This window comes from Tribolium madens, unplaced genomic scaffold (assembly GCF_015345945.1).
Source record: "Tribolium madens isolate multiple individuals breed KSU strain unplaced genomic scaffold, Tmad_KSU_1.1 Scaffold_20;HRSCAF=117;Tcas5.2_LG4, whole genome shotgun sequence".
Taxonomy (NCBI): domain Eukaryota; kingdom Metazoa; phylum Arthropoda; class Insecta; order Coleoptera; family Tenebrionidae; genus Tribolium; species Tribolium madens.
Genome location: NW_025400985.1, coordinates 2,527,103 through 2,546,480, shown reverse-complemented (window position 1 = coordinate 2,546,480; position 19,378 = coordinate 2,527,103). Strand labels below are relative to the sequence as shown.

The 19,378-nt window shown below is 31.6% G+C and overlaps 2 protein-coding genes across 2 annotated transcripts in view; both read left to right on the top strand.

Annotated features, from left to right (window-relative positions):
- Window positions 1–19,378, top strand: part of LOC123005993 (cholecystokinin receptor-like) — a 38,013-nt gene that overhangs the window by 759 nt on the left and 17,876 nt on the right. The window contains exons 2-3 of the mRNA XM_044400110.1: window positions 5,104–5,304; window positions 5,508–5,673. Coding sequence (XP_044256045.1) covers window positions 5,113–5,304; window positions 5,508–5,673 — 358 coding nt within the window. The 5' untranslated portion in view covers window positions 5,104–5,112. The remainder of the gene's footprint in view (window positions 1–5,103; window positions 5,305–5,507; window positions 5,674–19,378) is intronic.
- LOC123005995 lies at window positions 1,100–1,776 on the top strand. Its single transcript, XM_044400112.1, has 2 exons — window positions 1,100–1,233; window positions 1,281–1,776. The coding sequence occupies exons 1-2, from the start codon at window positions 1,134–1,136 to the stop codon at window positions 1,694–1,696; spliced, it is 516 nt and encodes a 171-aa protein (XP_044256047.1). The 5' UTR covers window positions 1,100–1,133; the 3' UTR covers window positions 1,697–1,776.

The window sequence follows — 19,378 nt, the reverse complement described above, 5'->3', positions numbered from 1 at the left end:
AAGACGATATCTGGGCAATTCAATATTTATATGGACGACCTGAACGATTAAAATATGAATTAATACCAACAACAACAACAACAGTTAAACCTACTGTAAGCAAAGTCGGAGTAAAAGATACTGTTGGTAATTCGTCTTCGACTCACGAGCCTATGGTGAATTTATGTGATTTTAATAAAGAAATTGACACATTTTTAATTGCAAATCATCATATGTATATTTTTTATAAGAAGTATGTTTGGTTAGTCAATTTAAAAGATATGACTTGTGATAAAGAACCGAAATTAATTAAAGATTATTTATATTTTTTGCCAGATGATTTTAAAGAAGTTTCGCATATATATCAAAGACCTTCAGGTGATGTTTTAATAGTTGTTGAAAATTTATATTATTTAATTGATTTTCCAAGTTTTAATGTTAAAAGTGGATACAATGGTCAATCTATTGAAAATTTAGGAATACCAAAAGGAAAAAGAATTGATGCGATATTTAGAACTTATTCTGGAAAAACATGTATATTTTATGATAAAGTTTTATATATTGAGTTTGATGAGTGTTTGTTTATATCAAAGAAAAACGGCCTTTTCAGAATTATTTGCTGGAATACCTCCAAATATAAACAGAGCATTCAGATATAGAAATTTATATTTCTTTAAAGATAAAATGTTTTACGAATTTGATGATATTTCGAATACATTAGTTAAATCTGATAAATTTGACTTGACAGTTTTTGGATTTAAATGTGGTCTTATCGACCAAATAATAAAACTAATTAATCGTTTGTGATTCTTATACATAGCTCTAACACTGACTAAAATTCGTATTAAATATGTTCAGTCTCCCTATTGAATAAAAAATGCAGATGTGAATTTCGAAAGTGAAAAATTAGTTCGTCTGAAGATATGCAACACAATATACAAACATTATTGGCGGGTCACATTTTAGGTTACATACATTTTACGTACATTTTACTTTTATATTGTATTGTTTTATTGTATATTGTTATTAATCAATAACATGATAAAATGAATTTTTGTCAACTTGTTAACTTGATATATGTACGTTCTGAACGCACTCCAGCGTCAGTGTCCAGATTGCGATTGCGCATTGCATCACTGTCAAAAAATGGGCAGATGGCTATGGCTAAATGTCATTGGACATTATGGTCATTCATTTCATTTGTTATGGACGAGGACGTTGGAAATGGAATAGCGCAAGAGGGCAATGATCAAAGTAAGTGTCAGTGTAATTTGCTACTGTCATTTACAATTAATTTACAGTTGATAATCTATTGTTGTGCCCAAGAGACTGCCGAAATTACAATGATACGTTGCAAATGTTCCGCAAGCTGAAACCGCCCAATTGCCTTTTTATAGCCACGAAAATATGGCGTCGCGACACGAGAAAAAAAAATTGCTGTTTATGGTGCGTTTTGTACCAAGCCATCAATCCGGGAACACAATATTTAAGAGGCACCCAAGCTAAACAGCTCCGCATGGAATTGAATACAAGAAAACCTGTTGGAGGTGAAATTGTCGATTACGAATTTCATCAAGATGCCGCCAGCGGTGAAACAGGCTGGTTATTTATTTGGAAAAACCTGGCCTGTACCCATAGACCAAATTTTCTTAAAAAAGACAATACTCAAAAAGGGGAGCTTTTCGAAGAGAGCATGGTTAATCACTGCATATATTAATTTATTGTAATTATTTATTGTATTAATTAGTTTGTTCCAAATGTGCTCTATTGATATAATTAAAGATGCTAATTTTGCTATCTTATTATTTACTTTCCATGTGGTCATATACACCTCGTTTAGGTAGCAATAGTCCACTTTGACATTTGACCGAAGTTGCAAAATGTTATTTTAAGTTTCCGTTTTATTCACAGCTTGGTTGTGGTTAGTTTTCACTGGCCCCAGAAGGAGACCAAAAATTCTTACTTTGTCGATCAATTTGTTTTTTTTGTATGATTAATTCCAATAGTAATTTACGAATTTCAGTTATTGCTGTAGGTAAACAAGAATATTGTTGCTTTTAATAGCTCTTTTTACTTTCGCTTCATTTTTTTATTTAATTGAGGTGTGTGATTTTCTACATATTGTAATGATATTCAGAAATTTTCAGCGCTATTCCCTTATTATTTTTCCAGGCGTCTATAGCCATTTTTTCTTGATTTTTTTGTTAATTCTATTTGCTTTTAATTGACTTTTTTTATCTACATGAGTTTGAGCATACCTTCTACCTTAGAAAATTAGGGCAAAATCATTAAAGTATTTACTTTTTAAATTGACCTTTAAAAACAGGGTTGTGAATTCGCTACGCACTAGTCCATTTTGTGGACTCTCATGAGGGATCACATTCCGAATTTGTTTGGACGAAACCGTATTCATTTTTGTGCTCAAGTGGCCCAATAGAAAAACAGGGCAAAAAAGCGAATTTTAACTTTTAACAAAGGTACTTCAATAGATTGACCATTGTATCCACTTTTAACATTAAAACTTGGAAAATCAATTAAATAATATAAATTTTTAACAACTATTAAAACGTCACCTGAAGGTCTTTGATATATATGCGAAACTTCTTTAAAATCATCTGGCAAAAAATATAAATAATCTTTAATTAATTTCGGTTCTTTATCACAAGTCATATCTTTTAAATTGACTAACCAAACATACTTCTTATAAAAAATATACATATGATGATTTGCAATTAAAAATGTGTCAATTTCTTTATTAAAATTACATAAATTCACCATAGGCTYGTGAGTCGAAGACGAATTACCAACAGTATCTTTTACTCCGACTTTGCTTACAGTAGGTTTAACTGTTGTTGTTGTTGTTGGTATTAATTCATATTTTAATCGTTCAGGTCGTCCATATAAATATTGAATTGCCCAGATATCGTCTTGAGTCAATTTATCAATACCACCATTATAATAGGCGTACATAATTGAATTATTATTTGCAGAATGTTCAATACCTAATGTGTGTCCTATTTCGTGTAATAAAACATTATAAAAATTAGTTTGACCATCAGGTGTATTGCTTGATTTACCAAAATACCAGTTTTCTGATTTATCAAAATGGATTCCTAAACATTCATTATTATTTGGAAAGAAGCCATGTGCTAAGACATTACCTTTTTTACGGCGATGCTTTTAACAAAGGTACCTTGAAAAACGGGGTAGATCTGATAAAAAAATGGTGTGTGCCGAACAAGCCCATATAGTTTTGCTTTTCTTAAACATACCTTTGAAAACAAGGTCAAAATGCTTAAAAGTGTTGTGTGCTGAAGGGGCCTTATTAGTAGTTAGTTATTTTGAATGCAAATTAATTTGGTTGGTTTTACTAGAATCGAATCTAATTTGTCTGAAAAAGTCCGAAAGCTCATCTAAACTTAAAACTCGTTTTGTGTCATTCGGGAATTATAAAATAAACTTATTTTCGGTTTTAATTGGTTTAATTAAAGTAGTATTTGTATGACGGAGATGATAAAAAACTTTCCTCGTTAGTTGAGCTAAAATTTCAGTTTTCGCTGCACCATTAGTGTCTCGAATTGGATAAGACAGCTCGAAATGTGCAAACTTTTGAGGAAACAACAACTATAATTTTGTATCAGAAAATCATTTTTCACAAAATTAATTTCCGGTCGAGAATTTTCCATTTCGCATTTGAATAGTGCTTTGAGTCAATCTCACGCCTCGATGTTTCAAAAGTACATCTTTCACGCTTGCATAATGGCATTCGGTGCATAAAAGCTCTCCTTTGTCACCACCAGTGTCGTGTTTTACGATTCCGGGCACCGGAAAACCCCAAATAACACTAAAGTCGGGATTAATTAACCGTGAAAAAAATATGGAAAGTGTCAGTGGCAGATTTTTCATTCGAGAAAAACGTTCCGTCAGATTTTTCACAGTCTCGAGCATCGATCATTAGATCGTCTGGACTTCTTTTCGATAATCGCCCGTCATTTCTGGACGATTTTATCAGTGTGATTGCTCGCTTCCACTTCGCTTACAATTTCGTTTAATTAATTGGCTTCTAATTGTGAATTAGAGACGTAATGAATTTCGTTTTTCCGAGACACAGCAATTAAGTGAAAGCCCACGGTTGGCCGAAAATTTTTTCCCGACGACTATCGATGGTGTATTACTGTTGAATTTCATTTCCAAAGAGAAAGGATTTAATTAAGTTTAATGCCTAAGGCGAGATGGGGCGCTTGAGATGAGGGAGAATTTGTTTCGAGAATCTTTAAATCAATGTCGCTAATGGTGGCACGAAATGTCTACTTTCGTTATTTGCCACGGTAATTATCTTAAACCGTTATTTTGTCTAAAGAATTTACAAGAAAATTTGACGAAATGCAACGAACAAAAAATGTTTCAAGCGAAATAAGCTCATTTTTCAGCCCACGATAACCAAACTCAAACGGAAAAAATTAAATTAAATATCCCGTCAAAGGACGGCTACATAAAATTACAACCCGCAAGCTTTAATTAAGAAAAAATAATTACTCTTTTTTTCCCTGAAATTAACGACTGTGACTTATCACACTTATTTTTGCAACACCCTGAAATTATTGGAAGAGTTGAAAATATGTTCGCATTCACTTTATTTTTCAGTAACTCGATAACCGAAAAATATGTGTTTTGAATCACAATGAGGTTTTCAGTAAACCACTGAAATATGTGTGAACTAGCACAGATTAAAATTTCAGTCTTTTGGTTGCGCCCTGATTTGTCACTTGTCGTCCCTTTCATTCCACTCCACCTCAACTTCTTTAGTAAAAGTTTAAAATTACTTTTCGTCTTTTCAGAATTCAGTACACTCATCTTGCCATTTCAGTACGGATCGATTTTTCAAAAAATGTATTAATTTAAATTTAAAATTAAACCTCAACAAAGCGACCTGTTTTTTCCATTTTCAGTCCTCGGTTTTCTAAAACGTTTATCATTTACACTCCTCGTCTAGCCTTCAGCGACTTGTTTGTAGAGCCGAAAGTAAATTTCCTCGACCAAAAAAAAATGCTTTTTATTCCTGATCCGAGCGATTTGTCGTCTGGAAATAATTATTTTTTCCCCGAAAAAAAACACCTGTTCCAGAATGTAACAATGGACTGGATTGAAAACTCCACCCTCTGGAACATTTCACAAACTTTATCGAACGAAGTGACGACACCGGAAACCGCAACGAAAACCGGAAGTGTCCCACAATGGTACGAAACGGGCAGAGTTACCATCCCGCTATATGCCGTTATCTTTATGTTGGCAGTCATCGGAAACACCCTCGTCATACTCACCTTGGTAAGAAAATTTGCATGAAATTTTTTCAGCTAATTCGATGATTCATTCCCGGACCAAAAAAACGAGACCCAATTGTGCTGCCACGATACCACAAACAATAAATTACCAAATGATCAATATCGGGTGTCAGACCCTCAAAAAATTCTCCTCAAAATATTGATTCGGGTCATGGCAGGGAATTAATTAAAGCTCTCTATGCACAGGTGAAGAACCAAAGGATGAGAACGATAACAAACTTGTTCCTCCTCAACTTGGCCGTCTCGGATCTCCTCCTAGGCGTCCTTTGCATACCTTTCACGCTAATAGGGACGCTATTGAGACACTTCGTATTCGGCGAGGTCATGTGCAAGCTTCTGCCCTTCCTCCAAGGTAAAGTACGGCCGTATTTTACGAGATATGGATGATTTAGCGACTTTGTTATTATTACCGGTAGAAAAGGGAAACAGATAGGTGAGATTTATGCCTTTTTACCTTTTATTTCAATTTCGAGAGGTTTTATTCAAATTTGGCGGAGGCGCCGGGAAAAAATGTTTCTCCCAAGTTAATGGAACTATTAAAACGAGATTATTTTCTTGTTTATGATGTCTCGAGAGATAGAAAAGAAGTTTTTTTAGATTAATGGAAGTGAGTGACATTCCATTCACTTTCAGAGACATAAGCAAGAAAAAAAAACTAGAAAAATCGTAATACTTTCTTTACGAAAGGCAAAATTCTTGCAGACTTGCAATTAAATAAAGCCGATCTTCGCGAGATGCAATTTTCAGGGTGTTAAAAGCCGTTAATTTGGCAGGCGAAAGAGTGAAAGTTTTCGATAAGCCGTAAACCGTTCAATTTATAGTTTTGCACACTTCACCTCCTGAAAAAATTTATCTTGTATGCGGGTCGAGTCGATCAAGGACTTCGTCGCAACGCCCATTAAAAAAAATTAACAAGCCTGAAAAATTTAATTAAAAACGCGACCGGAAGGGTGACAATCGATACATTTAATTTTTTTATTTGAAATTCAAATGGAATTAGACAATACCATATGGCTCATCTGCAGTCGACTCTGCCGGCAATAATCGCAATTTTATTCGAACGAGCAGTCGTCCACATTTACGCCTGCTAAACCGACTAAATCCATAATTTCAGCCAGTTATGGAAGTTTTTTCAGGGTGAAACCTCCTATCTCCTGAAATTATGGATACAGAAACCACAAAACGGATTTAAGACGAGTCTAATTTGGTTGGGAAGTTTGGGGGCTTTTTGCCTGTTTTAGGCCAAGTCTCGGTTTATTTCGGAACAGGTGGCTCGCTTTTTCAGCGAAAGAAACTGAAACATTTCGGCCAATGCCATAAAGGATGGATCAAATAACAGTTAGGCACGAATCGACTGTAATTCACACTCCAGACTGCTCGTTAGAGCCAACAACAATTTTTTTAACCAAAGGGCAAGATTGATTCAGAGACAAACGCAGGGGAAACACCGGAAAATTGCTAAGATACAGTACTTATTATTCTTTTTCAAAAGCAACCAGCAATACACCCTAGGCAGGGTCCAAACTCAGTCTTTACCTGCGTTCAGGGGTTGGGTTAGTAAGGGTAATAAATTGTAATAAAAGTAAAAGATCAGTTGGCTAATATTTTTATGCTTTGAATTTGTGGAAGTTGCTCCAGAAATTTCTTAGAAAGCTAAATATTGTTTTGACTTTTGGATCTTAAAAAAAAATCTAATCATAATTATTCCTATCTACTTGATAGGTTGTACATATTTACTAATTAGAAAGCTCACAGGTTCCATTTTCAATGGAAATTAAATTTTTGTATGGGGTAACAAGACATATAATTCCATAAATTAAAATTTTTACAATCGGAAAAATTACAAACTTATGCAATTGTGGACTCAAAATTTTAGACATCAAGATATGTCAGTTCAAAAAATTTTGGATCTAAAACTTGAAAGATTTAGTTGAAATTTATTTTTGGCGTCGATTTCCTAATACATACAATAAATGCAGCAGTTGCAGTACGTTTTTTATAGTTATTATTTTTTTATTTTGAATTCTTGTCATTTTTATTCAGCTGTCAGCATAAAAACAACAAAAATCAAAAAAAAAAGCTGCACATAAAGTCAGTTTTACATTTTATGTCAACCGAATGACAAATCGTCCAAAATTCCGTGTCCGTACATCTAAATATTAAATTTCCAATGCGCACTATAAAATTCATATTCTTTGGAGGGGCATTTATGATTTTTTAGCTAGGTTTTTTTAGTTTAAAAGTGTCCTTGTTTTCCATTACAATTTTTTGCCATTGACCACATTTAACTAACATTTATAGTTATGTCTTATAAAAAAAAAGATTGTGATAGGCCGAATCATTTTTTATGAAGAATAACGATGAATTAAAAAATAAAAACGGTCTCTTCAATTTTTTTTTTTCATAGTTGCCCCGCTAAAAATTATTTGTTTGAGACTTGGGACTTCTGGCGAGCATTTGTTTAAAAGTAACATTTTTTTTTTGTATATGCTCTCGAAACAAGCTGAGTCTTTGCTGGACCCAATAAAATAATATGAAAATGGTTATATTAGGTACTCAATACCCAAAATATAGTTTTTCAGAACGGATAAGTTAATTTAGTTACTATCGTGGCGAAATTTGTTTAATTAACAATAGGTGTAAATTTGTTGTATAATAAATTATTTTGTCTGATTATTGTTGCTATTTATTAAAACTCTCATAGATGATAAATAATCTTTTCGAAAAAAAAATGGTCAGGTCTACTAAAATTAGCTTGTTTTCTCATTTCACGACAAATGTTTCTGCTTCTAGTTTTCTAATAATAATAACTGAAAATTATTATGCTAATTACATGATAAAAATGACCATAATCCGTTATTTGCTTGGGTTGGTATAGACCCTCGATCCTCCACAGCAGCGCCACTGACAACGCGTCTAGTGGTAAAAGCAATGAACTAGAATGCATTTTTGGGCAAAATATATTTATTAATAATTTAAAAACAACAGTGTTTTATTACATGTGTTTGTTGAATTTGTTAAGAATTAATATTTTGTAATAAATACCAAAACCCTAAAACGAATCTTTAGGTCTACCGTTAAATATCGTGACTTTTACATCAATCACAATATCTCAAAAACTAAACATTTAAAAAAAAAAGGCCAACGCATCGGCCTATAGCATATCCTTTTAAATTATCTTACAAAAACCGAAATTGATTACTTGAAAAATGACTGAGTAAAGTTGTTTTCAAGTTCACCATTTATGCATTTTTGTTCTTTTTTTAAAAGCATTGAATTAAAAAAAAATCTCAACGTATCGGCCTGTAGATTTAAAAACCCGTTATTTTGATGTATAATACATGAAATTCTGTTGCATATTATGTTTTCGATATACTAACGTATCGAATTTTTGGTCGCGGACACCCTTAATATTAATTAATTTTGAATATTGCTATTTTGGGAAATTGGAAATTCGGCACCAGTTTGGATAATAATTCATGTTTTTGCACTAATGAGTCATGTAATATTTTCAATTTATTGCCGGATGCTAATGTGAATTGATTGAAATGGGCGTTTTCGCATCGTCAATCAGAGATTAGCTGAAATCGAGATCAATGATAACATAAAACCAAATCGACATTATTAAAATTGGAAAATTTTAAATGAGGCGTCCATTTTTCCCTTGTCGCTTGTTGTAAATTGAAAATTGCGGCCCTTTTGGTTGTATTCGCCATAAATCCGTGCTGATATTAAAAGCCCATTTTTCAACAATGAAAATAATGGTCCTCATTGTTCGCTTAAATTCCCTCTATTGAAATTCATCGCACGTATCGTGTTGCTTTTCGTTGGAATTAGAGGAAGATCCTCTGTTTAGTTTGGGAATTGTCGTGGCCGAAGCGTCGGAGCGACTAATGACTGGTGATTCGAATTTGACGGTTTGTGAAGATCGTCACTTTTATGGAGTGTGAAACTGGCTGAAATTTATCGTCGACGATGTGCGTGTTGTCTTTAATTAAATCGCCGAATTTATTGCGAAACTCACGTGCTTAATCTTACTTTAGAGTCGTACCATTCGTGATTAATAGCCTATTATATTCCGATTGAGCACTTCTCGAGTTTACACCTAATAGGGATTATATCCCCTAATAAAAAAATCGAAATCGTTGGTTTGGCAATTAGACTAAAAGCGCCTTAACGCCTTCATAATCTAAATAAATCGGCCTGTAAAACAGAAAGATAAACAGATTAGCCGTTTCAACAACGCGAAAAAACGATGCTTTATCAAAAAAATAAATGAACGAAATAAAAACCGAGATTCTAGAGGAATTAGCTCGAGTTTATAAAAGTGCTTTAATAGGCGTAAAGTTTGCAAGAATAAAACAAGAACGCGCAATTTTCCCTGATAAAACATGATACTTTCAAATTAAAACTTTTATTATTTATTGCAAGCCGAATTTTCTCATTTCGACTGAAACACGAAACAGGAATATCCGATTCAACAACAAAACTAGTCAAAAAATTTTCTATTAGCAAATCTCTCTTTCATTTTGTACTCCCTATTCAAACAAAAAAATCAGTAAATAAAAAATTTACATACTCAATTTCAGCTCAGATCAACATCAATTTCAATATGAATACTTTATTTATTCTAAAAAAACATTACATCTTACGTTTTAGAAAATATGTACAAACAAAGTATTCATACAGGGCCTTCAAAAAACAATAATTAAAACAACTAAAGATATTAATAATGTTGTTGTTTATTCCTTAGACACGAGTAAAAATAGTACAACTTTATTCTAGAAATGGTTACTAGGGTACTATTATTTGATTTAGTTTTTTTATCTTATTGATGAAAAAATTAATACACCACAAAACTTTTTGTTCTTCCTCAAAATTCTTTTATATGGGACTTTTGAGTTTTAAAAAACACTTTTAGATAATTGACGACCGTTTTGTTGTTTTTTATTTCAAGGCAAATTTACATTACAATTAATGTCAAATTAAGAAATCAGCAACGAAATTGGAACATTTCAAATTTTTTATTAAAAAAAAAATATGAATGTACAATGAGCGTAGAAAAGATTGTCCTCCTAGTAAACCGCCCGGACCCTTAGAGGCTGAACCCATAAACTACAACAATAAGTCTTTTTCATTGTAAACGTCATTTCATATTTACCAGTATATTCAGTTTGAAGAGAAGCTCAGTTACCGATTTTCCTTTCAATTCAGTAAATAAGAAAATATATTGAAAAATTCACAACTTTATACCGAAACTAAAAATTAAATTAAAAAATAATTTTAATTAATGTTTAATTAGTTATTTATTTACTAAGATAAGTAAATGCCGTTTTAAATGGCATAGTTGAATAAACATTATTATTTTATTATTAGTAATGCATAATAAAAACCATTTATTATTAGGAATTAAAACGACCAAATCTAACCAGAGGCAATTTAACATAACTCTTTAATTTATTGATAGCTTAATTCTTTTTAATAAAGTTGCATTTGACAAATTTAATATCATTTTTATTCACTCCAAACAAACTTAGACAACAAACAAACCGATTTTCTAAATATTTAACAATCAAATTTTACTATAATAAACAGAAAATAAATTATTCAAATGAATTGTAAATTATTTCTTAAATAGCTACTACTATTTTTTTCTTACTACAACAGTGTTTGTTTTATTGATATTCAAAATTAATTTGTTTTCCAGTTTTCCAATGGCTATAAATTCTTTTAATACACAAATATAAAAGTTTATTAATTTAGTTTTAATAAAATAACTGAAGTGAACAATTATTAGCAAAAACAAATTCGTAAATTTGTAACAATTCTTTTGCGATTGCAAACATCTCAATAGTTCAATTTAAATATTCTTTTTTTGTAAAGGTTGCCACGAGTTCAAAAGAGTTAGCATGTCTAGCTGTTTGAATAAAAATTAATAATGAAATAATAATGAAATTATTTAATTTGTCATTTACAACTTAAAAAAAAACTTACAGTATTTTAAAGAGTTATATTAATAGTCTCATTTGGTCATTTTAATTTCTAGTAATAGATGGTATTTCTAATAATAATATTGTTTAATTAATTTTGCCATTTAAAACGGCATTTACTTGTTATCTTGATGGTAAATAAATAGCTAATTAGCTACCTAATAAAAACCATCTATTACTGCAAATTAAAATGTATTTTAAATATTTTATTAATGTTTAATTAAACATCAATTATAATTATTTTTTAATTTAATTTTTAATTAGAGTATAAAGTTGTGAATTTTTTAAAATATTTCAAGTGAACGTAAAATTGGTAACTGAGCTTGACTTTAAACTAAATATACTGTTGAATAAGAAATATTGTTTGAAAAAATGAAAAAGATTTATTGTTGTGGTTTACGGGTTTATTAAGGGGACAATCTTTTCTACGCTGATTGTACATACTTATAAGAGAAAACTTATACATACACTTAAAAAAAATTGGCATTACTTGCTCGTGTTTCCTTTCGTATAATAAACTACAACTATTGTTTTTGAGTTTTGCGATTTTTTTCAAAATTGCAATTTTTATGAAACAAAAATTTTCCTCTTGAAAAATGTCACATTTTTATCAATTAGCATTTCCAATAAATAAAAAGTTTAAGCAAAAAACGTTTGGTTCACGTGCTATAAGCACAAGACTACGTTTTTATATAAAACCGAGTCCTTGGGGTACTCGTAAATGAGGCATTTTAAGTATTTAGAGTAATTCCATGCCAAAACAATTACTTTTAAAACTCATTGTTTTGATTTTTGTAAATTTGAGATATGTTGTAGCGTGTAAAAATAAGTGACACGTGTTGCAATGTTTTTTATTTTTTTGATGTATGTTGAAAAAAACAGAGATGTACAAAATTAAGTACCTTGTAGCAAAAAGAATTTTTATCTAAAGAACAAATCAACATATTGAAATGATTTTTTTTCATAACAGATAATTATAAGTAGGTACACTACGGACGTTATAATACATGTAATTCTAAAAATTTGTTATTAACAAATGATTTAAAAATATATTGTTTAAACAAAAAATAAACAATTACGCAGGTTTTTTTTTTCTCAAAAAAATTATGTAAAAACTCATATTTTTTTTTGATGNATAATAGATTTAAGGTTAGGTACATTACGGACGTGATAATACATGTATTCTAAAAAATTGTTATTAATAAATAGTTTAAAAATATATTGTCTAAAACAAAAAAATAAACAATTACGCAGGATTTTAAAATTCTCAAAACATTTATGTAAAACTCTCATATTTTACTATGTCTTCACATAATTTTAAAGACGGATGTTTTAAAAATGGCTGAAAAAAAATTTTTTTTGAGTGAGCCTGAAAATAGGGTTTCTTTAGAAATTAAATCGAAAAATTACCAACGCAAGTGATCGTTTTGGCATGGAATTACTCATTTACGAAAGATTCCCATGTGAGTGTGAAACTCGGTGTTATCAACTTCCTCCCTTCAATACAAACACATATTGCGATTTATTTTTCTCGTTTACAACTAGACGTCGTTATTTATAAGGTACAAGAGATGTAAGCGTCACTTTTAGATATAGAAAATGTCAGATTATCTGTCTGTGAAACAAAAATTTATGTTTCCGTGTGCTCTAACCGTGTTTATCTTCACATTGCACATTTTTATACAAAATCGGTTCCCATATGGGTCGTCAATACCAAATGACAGCGCCATCTTTCCTCCATGTGTATTTTATGCATCAATAAAATTTTGATTATGGTTATAAACCGTGCATTGCAACATCCGAATCAGTAATAAATCATTATAATTACGTTCAAGTGCTTGATTCGCACTAGAGGATTCATTAAAAAAGGGGAGATCACGAGACTAATCCATTTCGAAGCTTGGCTCTAATTTATTCAGCGTACGTCCGAAATTAAGCTGCGATTTTGAGAAGTGTGTCTCAATAATGGAGAAGTTTCGTTCGCGCCGAATATTATTATAAACAAAGAAAATTGCTACAATCCAATCAGCTTTTTAATTAAATCGACGTCATCGTCTCTTTTAAAACTTTCTTATCTGATTATCACTAATGACACATTGAATTTTTTGCCCTTAATCGGGTCAAGCTTAAGGGTCGCTTTGATTTAGTCGCCGTCCAACGTAATCCTTTATCCTTGTCCGAGTGAATACAGCATAATTTACTTGTAAATAGTCCTTGCTAAGACCTTGCATACCAATTATGAGTAAATTTTTGCGAATTTGTGAAAGCACAGATGCGATCGTCAGCTTGGAACTTTTCTCCGGTTTTAAAATGGAATAAATTTCGCTTTATGTAAAACAAAATGACATCCACTATCTATTTATTAAAGAGGTACAAAGGAAAAAAGCTCTGGATACTTGTGTCGGGATTATTATCCTTTGAACTCGGCACGATCAAAATTCAACGATATCGAAAAAGCATTATTCTTTAGCAAGTCAAATCTTTTTATGACGTCTACTCTTCTGCACCCCTTTTTAAAGTGATTGCCAATTTCGTATTGACGCAAAATAGACTTGATTAATGCGAAAATCCACTCATTCAAGATTAATAGTGCGGGAAAAGTGCAATTGCACGACCGARTGCAATTCTCCAACCGAGACTTTAATCGGATTTGTCTCGAGTGAACCGTTGGATCGCTCTCTAAGCGCACGTCCTTATACATTCACGGTGCATTAACGTGCGACAATATTTACAAGTGGCGCCATCTCACGGGTCGGATTAGAGCGAGTCGATCGATGATTAAGTCCCGGAGGTAGATTTGATTAATAATCGCATGGCAACTTGTGTAAAGTTTTAATAGTGCGTACCCATAATTCCAGCAAAGAGCATACATTAGCGAAGGTTATCTATAATGTAATATAATTAAGATGAAAGTTATTTACTGTCTCCGACATAATGATACATAATGGAAATTACTCATAATCACTCAAAGTGGGCTATTATTCAACGAAATTCAGAGGGAGAGATAAATTTTTCGGGAACATCGCTAAAGTTACTCCAAAACGCCCTTTAAATCAGTCCATTCGGTCCATTCGCATCCTGGATAAGCCACAATCCCCCTTTTTGCTATTATTATCGTAACACTACACGCATAAACGCTTTACATCGCAATTCCGTGTGAATTACGAGCTTAATTACCCGAATCCTCCAAGAAACACTCTGACGTTCATAAAGTCTAATTCGCCTTGCAATCTTGTTTTTCCCAACTCGGACACACTTTAATAATTCATGGGCTCGCATCCACCATGATTAGATGCAGAGGCGCAGTGAGAGATAGAGTTTAGGGGTGAGGGGGGGGTGAGGGGGGTTTTACCTATTTAAAAAATTTTGGACACTCATTTAAACGTCATTTCAAAAGAGACGATGTGGTAAATTTTTGTGTCGTTTTGTTCAGTTGATTTTTCATTTTTATACAGGGTGCGCCAGAACTCGCGCCCCAGAGAAAAATGCGATATAAGGTAAGATACCAGGAACATGGAAAAAATGTTAAAAAAATGTTATCTATAAAAATTTAGAAGTTATGAGGGTTTAAAGTTTGACTCTATTTATTTCTGTTGGAAAAATAATTTTCCAACTTTTCTTGCTATAGGCTATTAAAAGAGGAAACAAGGAAGCTGTATCCTAAATTGTAACTCTGTTCAATGTTATTTGTGGCTTTTATTGGCAAAATTTTTGTCCCTTTACTAAATAATTGTAAAAAAACATATACAAAATTATCAGTATCCTTAAATAGATATAAAAAAATGTCAAACGTCAAAAAATAAATATCAAAATTTTTTGACAGTTAGAATTTTTTAAACATTTTTTCATGTTCCTGGTATCTTACCTTACTTGAAAATTTTCTCTGGGGCGCGAGTTCTGGCGCACCCTGTATAAGATAGCTTTTTAGTAACAGATATGTTAAAAAGGTAAAAAAATTGTCAAAACCTAGTATAAATTCAAAAATCTCGACCAACTTTGATCTCTCACATTTTCTTTTGTTTATTTTCCAAATACAAAAATTATTTGTAACAATGTTCGCCATGGAAAAACAAAATTGTATTCATAACAATATAACTCTGTAAAACGACGTAATAGTCAAAAATTACTTTATTAAATTTAAACTATTTTAAAATAACGGGTGTTTTTTTAAATTTGGCGTCAAAGCTATTCATAAAAGTTTGATTGTGAACGGACCATCGTAGGTATTAAAAGTTATTAATTAATATGACAAATAACACCTTGCCAAGCAAGTTTATTGTCAATACATTTTAGCCGAAATTTACAAAATAATGAAAAGTTTTTATTAATTTCTATAATTTTTATTTTACATTTCATGCTACTTTTACTTTTTACTTTTACTAACCTTTTGTTTCGTTATACATATCTATTTCACTAGTTTAATTATGTAAATGTTTTAAAGCTCTGGTGATTTTACATTTATTTAAATTATTAGTCATATTGATTAATAAAAAAATATTCGTTTATATTTATTTCAAAACTTACTTTTTTTATATTTCTTTTAACTTGCCTTTTGTTTACCTATACACTATTATTACACTATGAACAATTTTGTAAATGCATGTTTTAAAGTTCGCGCTCATATGCGCCCGCCATCTTTTAGTGCTTATTTAAGTTAGTAATATGCGCTTTCCCTTGTTTTTCCCTTTGTTTACTTCTTTCTTTATTTGTTTTTAAAACATAGAAATCACCAGATTAGAGTTGAAAAACTCGCCACATTTTCAGTAGATCACGATTTGTATGGAAAATCTCTCAAAAAAAGCTTAAAAATCTGCTTAAACTTTTGGAAAAAAGCAAAAATGACATGCTTTTCAACCTAATTCTGTGATTTTTCGGCTTGTTTTCAACAAAATTTTGCAAAATAATTGCGTTTCCAGCTGAAAAAATGTACTAAAACACTTAAAAATACAAAAACAATGTAATTGTAAACTTAATTTTTTGATTATTTAATTTATTTTACTGAAAGMTAGCGAAAAACCTGAAATTTTAGTACAAAAATGTACTTAAAAGCATTTTCGGCCGAATTTTGTGGTTTCTCGGCTTATTTTTGACTTATTTTGTTCAAAAACCAGTTAAATCGAGTGAAACAAACAAAACAACATCAATTTCAGTTTATTTGTGTGGTTATTAGGCGTGTTTAGACAAGATTTTGCAAAATTAATAAAAACGAAGTAAGTCGAGCGAAACAAGCTAAAAATAATATCAATTACGCTTTAATTTTGTATTTATTTTGCCTGCTTCAACAAAATTTTTAGAATTTGCTTGTTTTATATCAAAAACGTGCTTGAAAATAGCAAAAATAACGCCGTTGTTGGTCGACTTTGTTAAATTTTTGGATTGTTTTTAAGAAAATTTTGCGTTTCCAGCTGAAAAAGTATTCAAAAAAAAAACAAAAATAAATCGTCATTTTCGATCCTGTCTAGTAAAATCTTGTAAAATAACAAACAAAACTATTTAAAACCAATTTGGTGATTTTTCTAATTTTTTGAAAAAAATTGACGAAATGGTCAAGTTTCTGGTTGAAAACGTGGAAAATGCTCGAAAGACCAAAAAAATCACCAGATATTAGCATTTTTACAAAAGTTTTCACCGCTACACCACCACGCCACCAACAGTCTCAATGTTTTATTCAATATATTCATAGAGACTAAATTTTTCAAAAATACTTCTTGCATTTTTACAACATTTTGTACTTTTCTAAGTGTCTTGAACCCCCAAGAGTGCAAATGGTTCGATTTTTAAGTTTTTCAATTTTTGTCGAAATTTTGGCCAATTTTCGGTACCCAGAGCGGTTTATTGCTAATAACTTCCAAATTATTGACGCTAGTCCTTGTTGTTTGGTACCGTTGGAAAGCAAATTAAATTTTTTATCATACAAAAAAGGACAATTGTCCTACGTTAGAAAGTTATCGAGAAAATCGCTGATAAAGTCAAAAACATCCAAAATATAATTCAAACGATCAAGAATTCTCGACGCCAATCGAAAATCTTTTCAAAGTGATAGATGAGCCGAACACGTGGCCGGAATCGTCCAAAAACGCGACCCTTTCATTTATCGTTTCTTCCATTGAGAGATATGTGGATGGGCTCTAGTAAATTTGTTGAAGCGCTTGAAGCCACCTCCACGAAATATATTAGTCAATTTGGCAGTTTTTCCCCTTCGTAATCACAATAAGTCTACTCACTTCATTCAGCTGCTTATAGTGTTTCGTTTGGCACCAGCTATCGTATTTTTCCTCTGGACATATGTCGGTCCTTGACGCGGGTTAGGTCCTGAAGGAAATCAAGTCCTTGCATAATTAGAATTGATTCAACCGAAAATATATTCAAATGGAATTTGCGACGCGACAAATCGAATTAAAATATCGATAGCTTTGTGGTGGCGTTTTTCCCCTTTTTTCTCCACGTCACGTATTCCTCTAACGAGTAACAAATTGAATGCAGTACAGACGTGAACTTTAACAGATATTGATGGCTTTGTTGGAATGCAAGGTGCAGTGAAACTCAGTCAAAGTCACGTTTTTTCCCTCTCTATGTGAATAACGAATCTGTTTCAAACAAAGTTATTGTGTGTCGAGTATTTACTCGCAAAGGAAGTTACGAATCGGTCGGATGCCTTGTGGGCTTGGAAGTTCATTCGTCCGTTCGAAATGTTTCAGGAGTATTTTCATGCGATTGCTTCTTTCAACACTGATTTGTGTGTTGTAATCAGCTTTCGACGGTGTTTGGACCAGACAAAGATCAAGCGAATTTTCTATTATGCATCAAAGACGAGCTTTTTTACGATCGATCGCCGGATCTGGACCTAATCCTTCTGACAGACGCGCAACTACCATTTTTTATAACGTAAACGAGGATTAAATCGGTTCTGGGACAGTCTTAGTTTCAAATGCAAATAAAATCTAATACGACCTCCGGAGGGAAGCTAAACTAAGATTGGTGCCCTTAATGGCGCAACATTTGCCCCTAATGGCCAAGGCGACGAGACACAATTGACTCCCAAAAGTTGGCCCTCGGTTAATTTTTTACAACACAGTCCAAGAAATTTTTAGTTTTGTTGGACAATGGTTTCTCTTTTTTCTTTAGATATTCTAGATTTTTTTTATTTTACTCGACATAATAATGGTCAGCGGGTGATTTTTTTATTTTATTGGTGAAAAAATTAATATACCACAATTTTTTTTTCCTCAAAATTCTTTTATGCGGTACTCTTGGATCTTAAACAACATTCTACGACTCACTATCTTCTTTCACGAAACGGCAATATCCGATTCAACGCAACAAAACTAATCAAAAAAATTTCCTATTAGCAAATCTCTCGTTCATTTTTTACTCTCTATTCTTCCAAACAGAAAAATCAATAAATAAAAAATTTACATACTCAATTTCAGCTCAGATCAACATCAATTTCAATATGAATACTTTTTTATTCTAAAAAACATTACATCTTACATTTTACAAAGTTTTCATACAGTGCGAATTAAAAGTATTTGCCTTCAGAAAACAATAATAAAAATAACTAAAGTGCTTAAAAAATTTTTTTGGTTTTGTTGGATAACGATTTTAGTTTTTCTCTTATCTTGTTGTTTTTTCTTTAGATATACTAGATTTATTTTATTAGCAAATCAAATATTCTTCAAAAAAAAATCAGTAAATAAAAAAATTACATACTCAATTTCAGCTCAGATCAACATCAATTTCAATATAAATACTTTTTTTATTCTAAAAAACATTACATCTTACATTTTACAAAATATGTACAGGGTGCTGCATTTTGGATGTCCGAATAGGGAATCTGAAACTAAGAGGTTTAGCCAAAAACGAGTAATACATTCTGGGGCTCATTTTTTGAGAAAATAATATTGGTTAAAACCGCATCCCGTTATCGTCTTTTGTTTTCGACTTATAGACAAAAATTGACATTTTAGCGAAATCTAAAAAAATTTAAATCTTCGTTATTATAGAAGATACGGATTTGATATAAAGACATTATACAGGCACGTTTTTTACGAGGAATTTAATAATGAA

Bases quoted from the DNA above. Each gene is read 5' to 3' on its own strand.
- LOC123005995 (XM_044400112.1), top strand. From the start codon at position 1,134: ATGGCTATGGCTAAATGTCATTGGACATTATGGTCATTCATTTCATTT. The intron at 1,234-1,280 runs GTAAGTGTCAGT...ATTAATTTACAG, and splicing joins GCAAGAGGGCAATGATCAAA to TTGATAATCTATTGTTGTGC.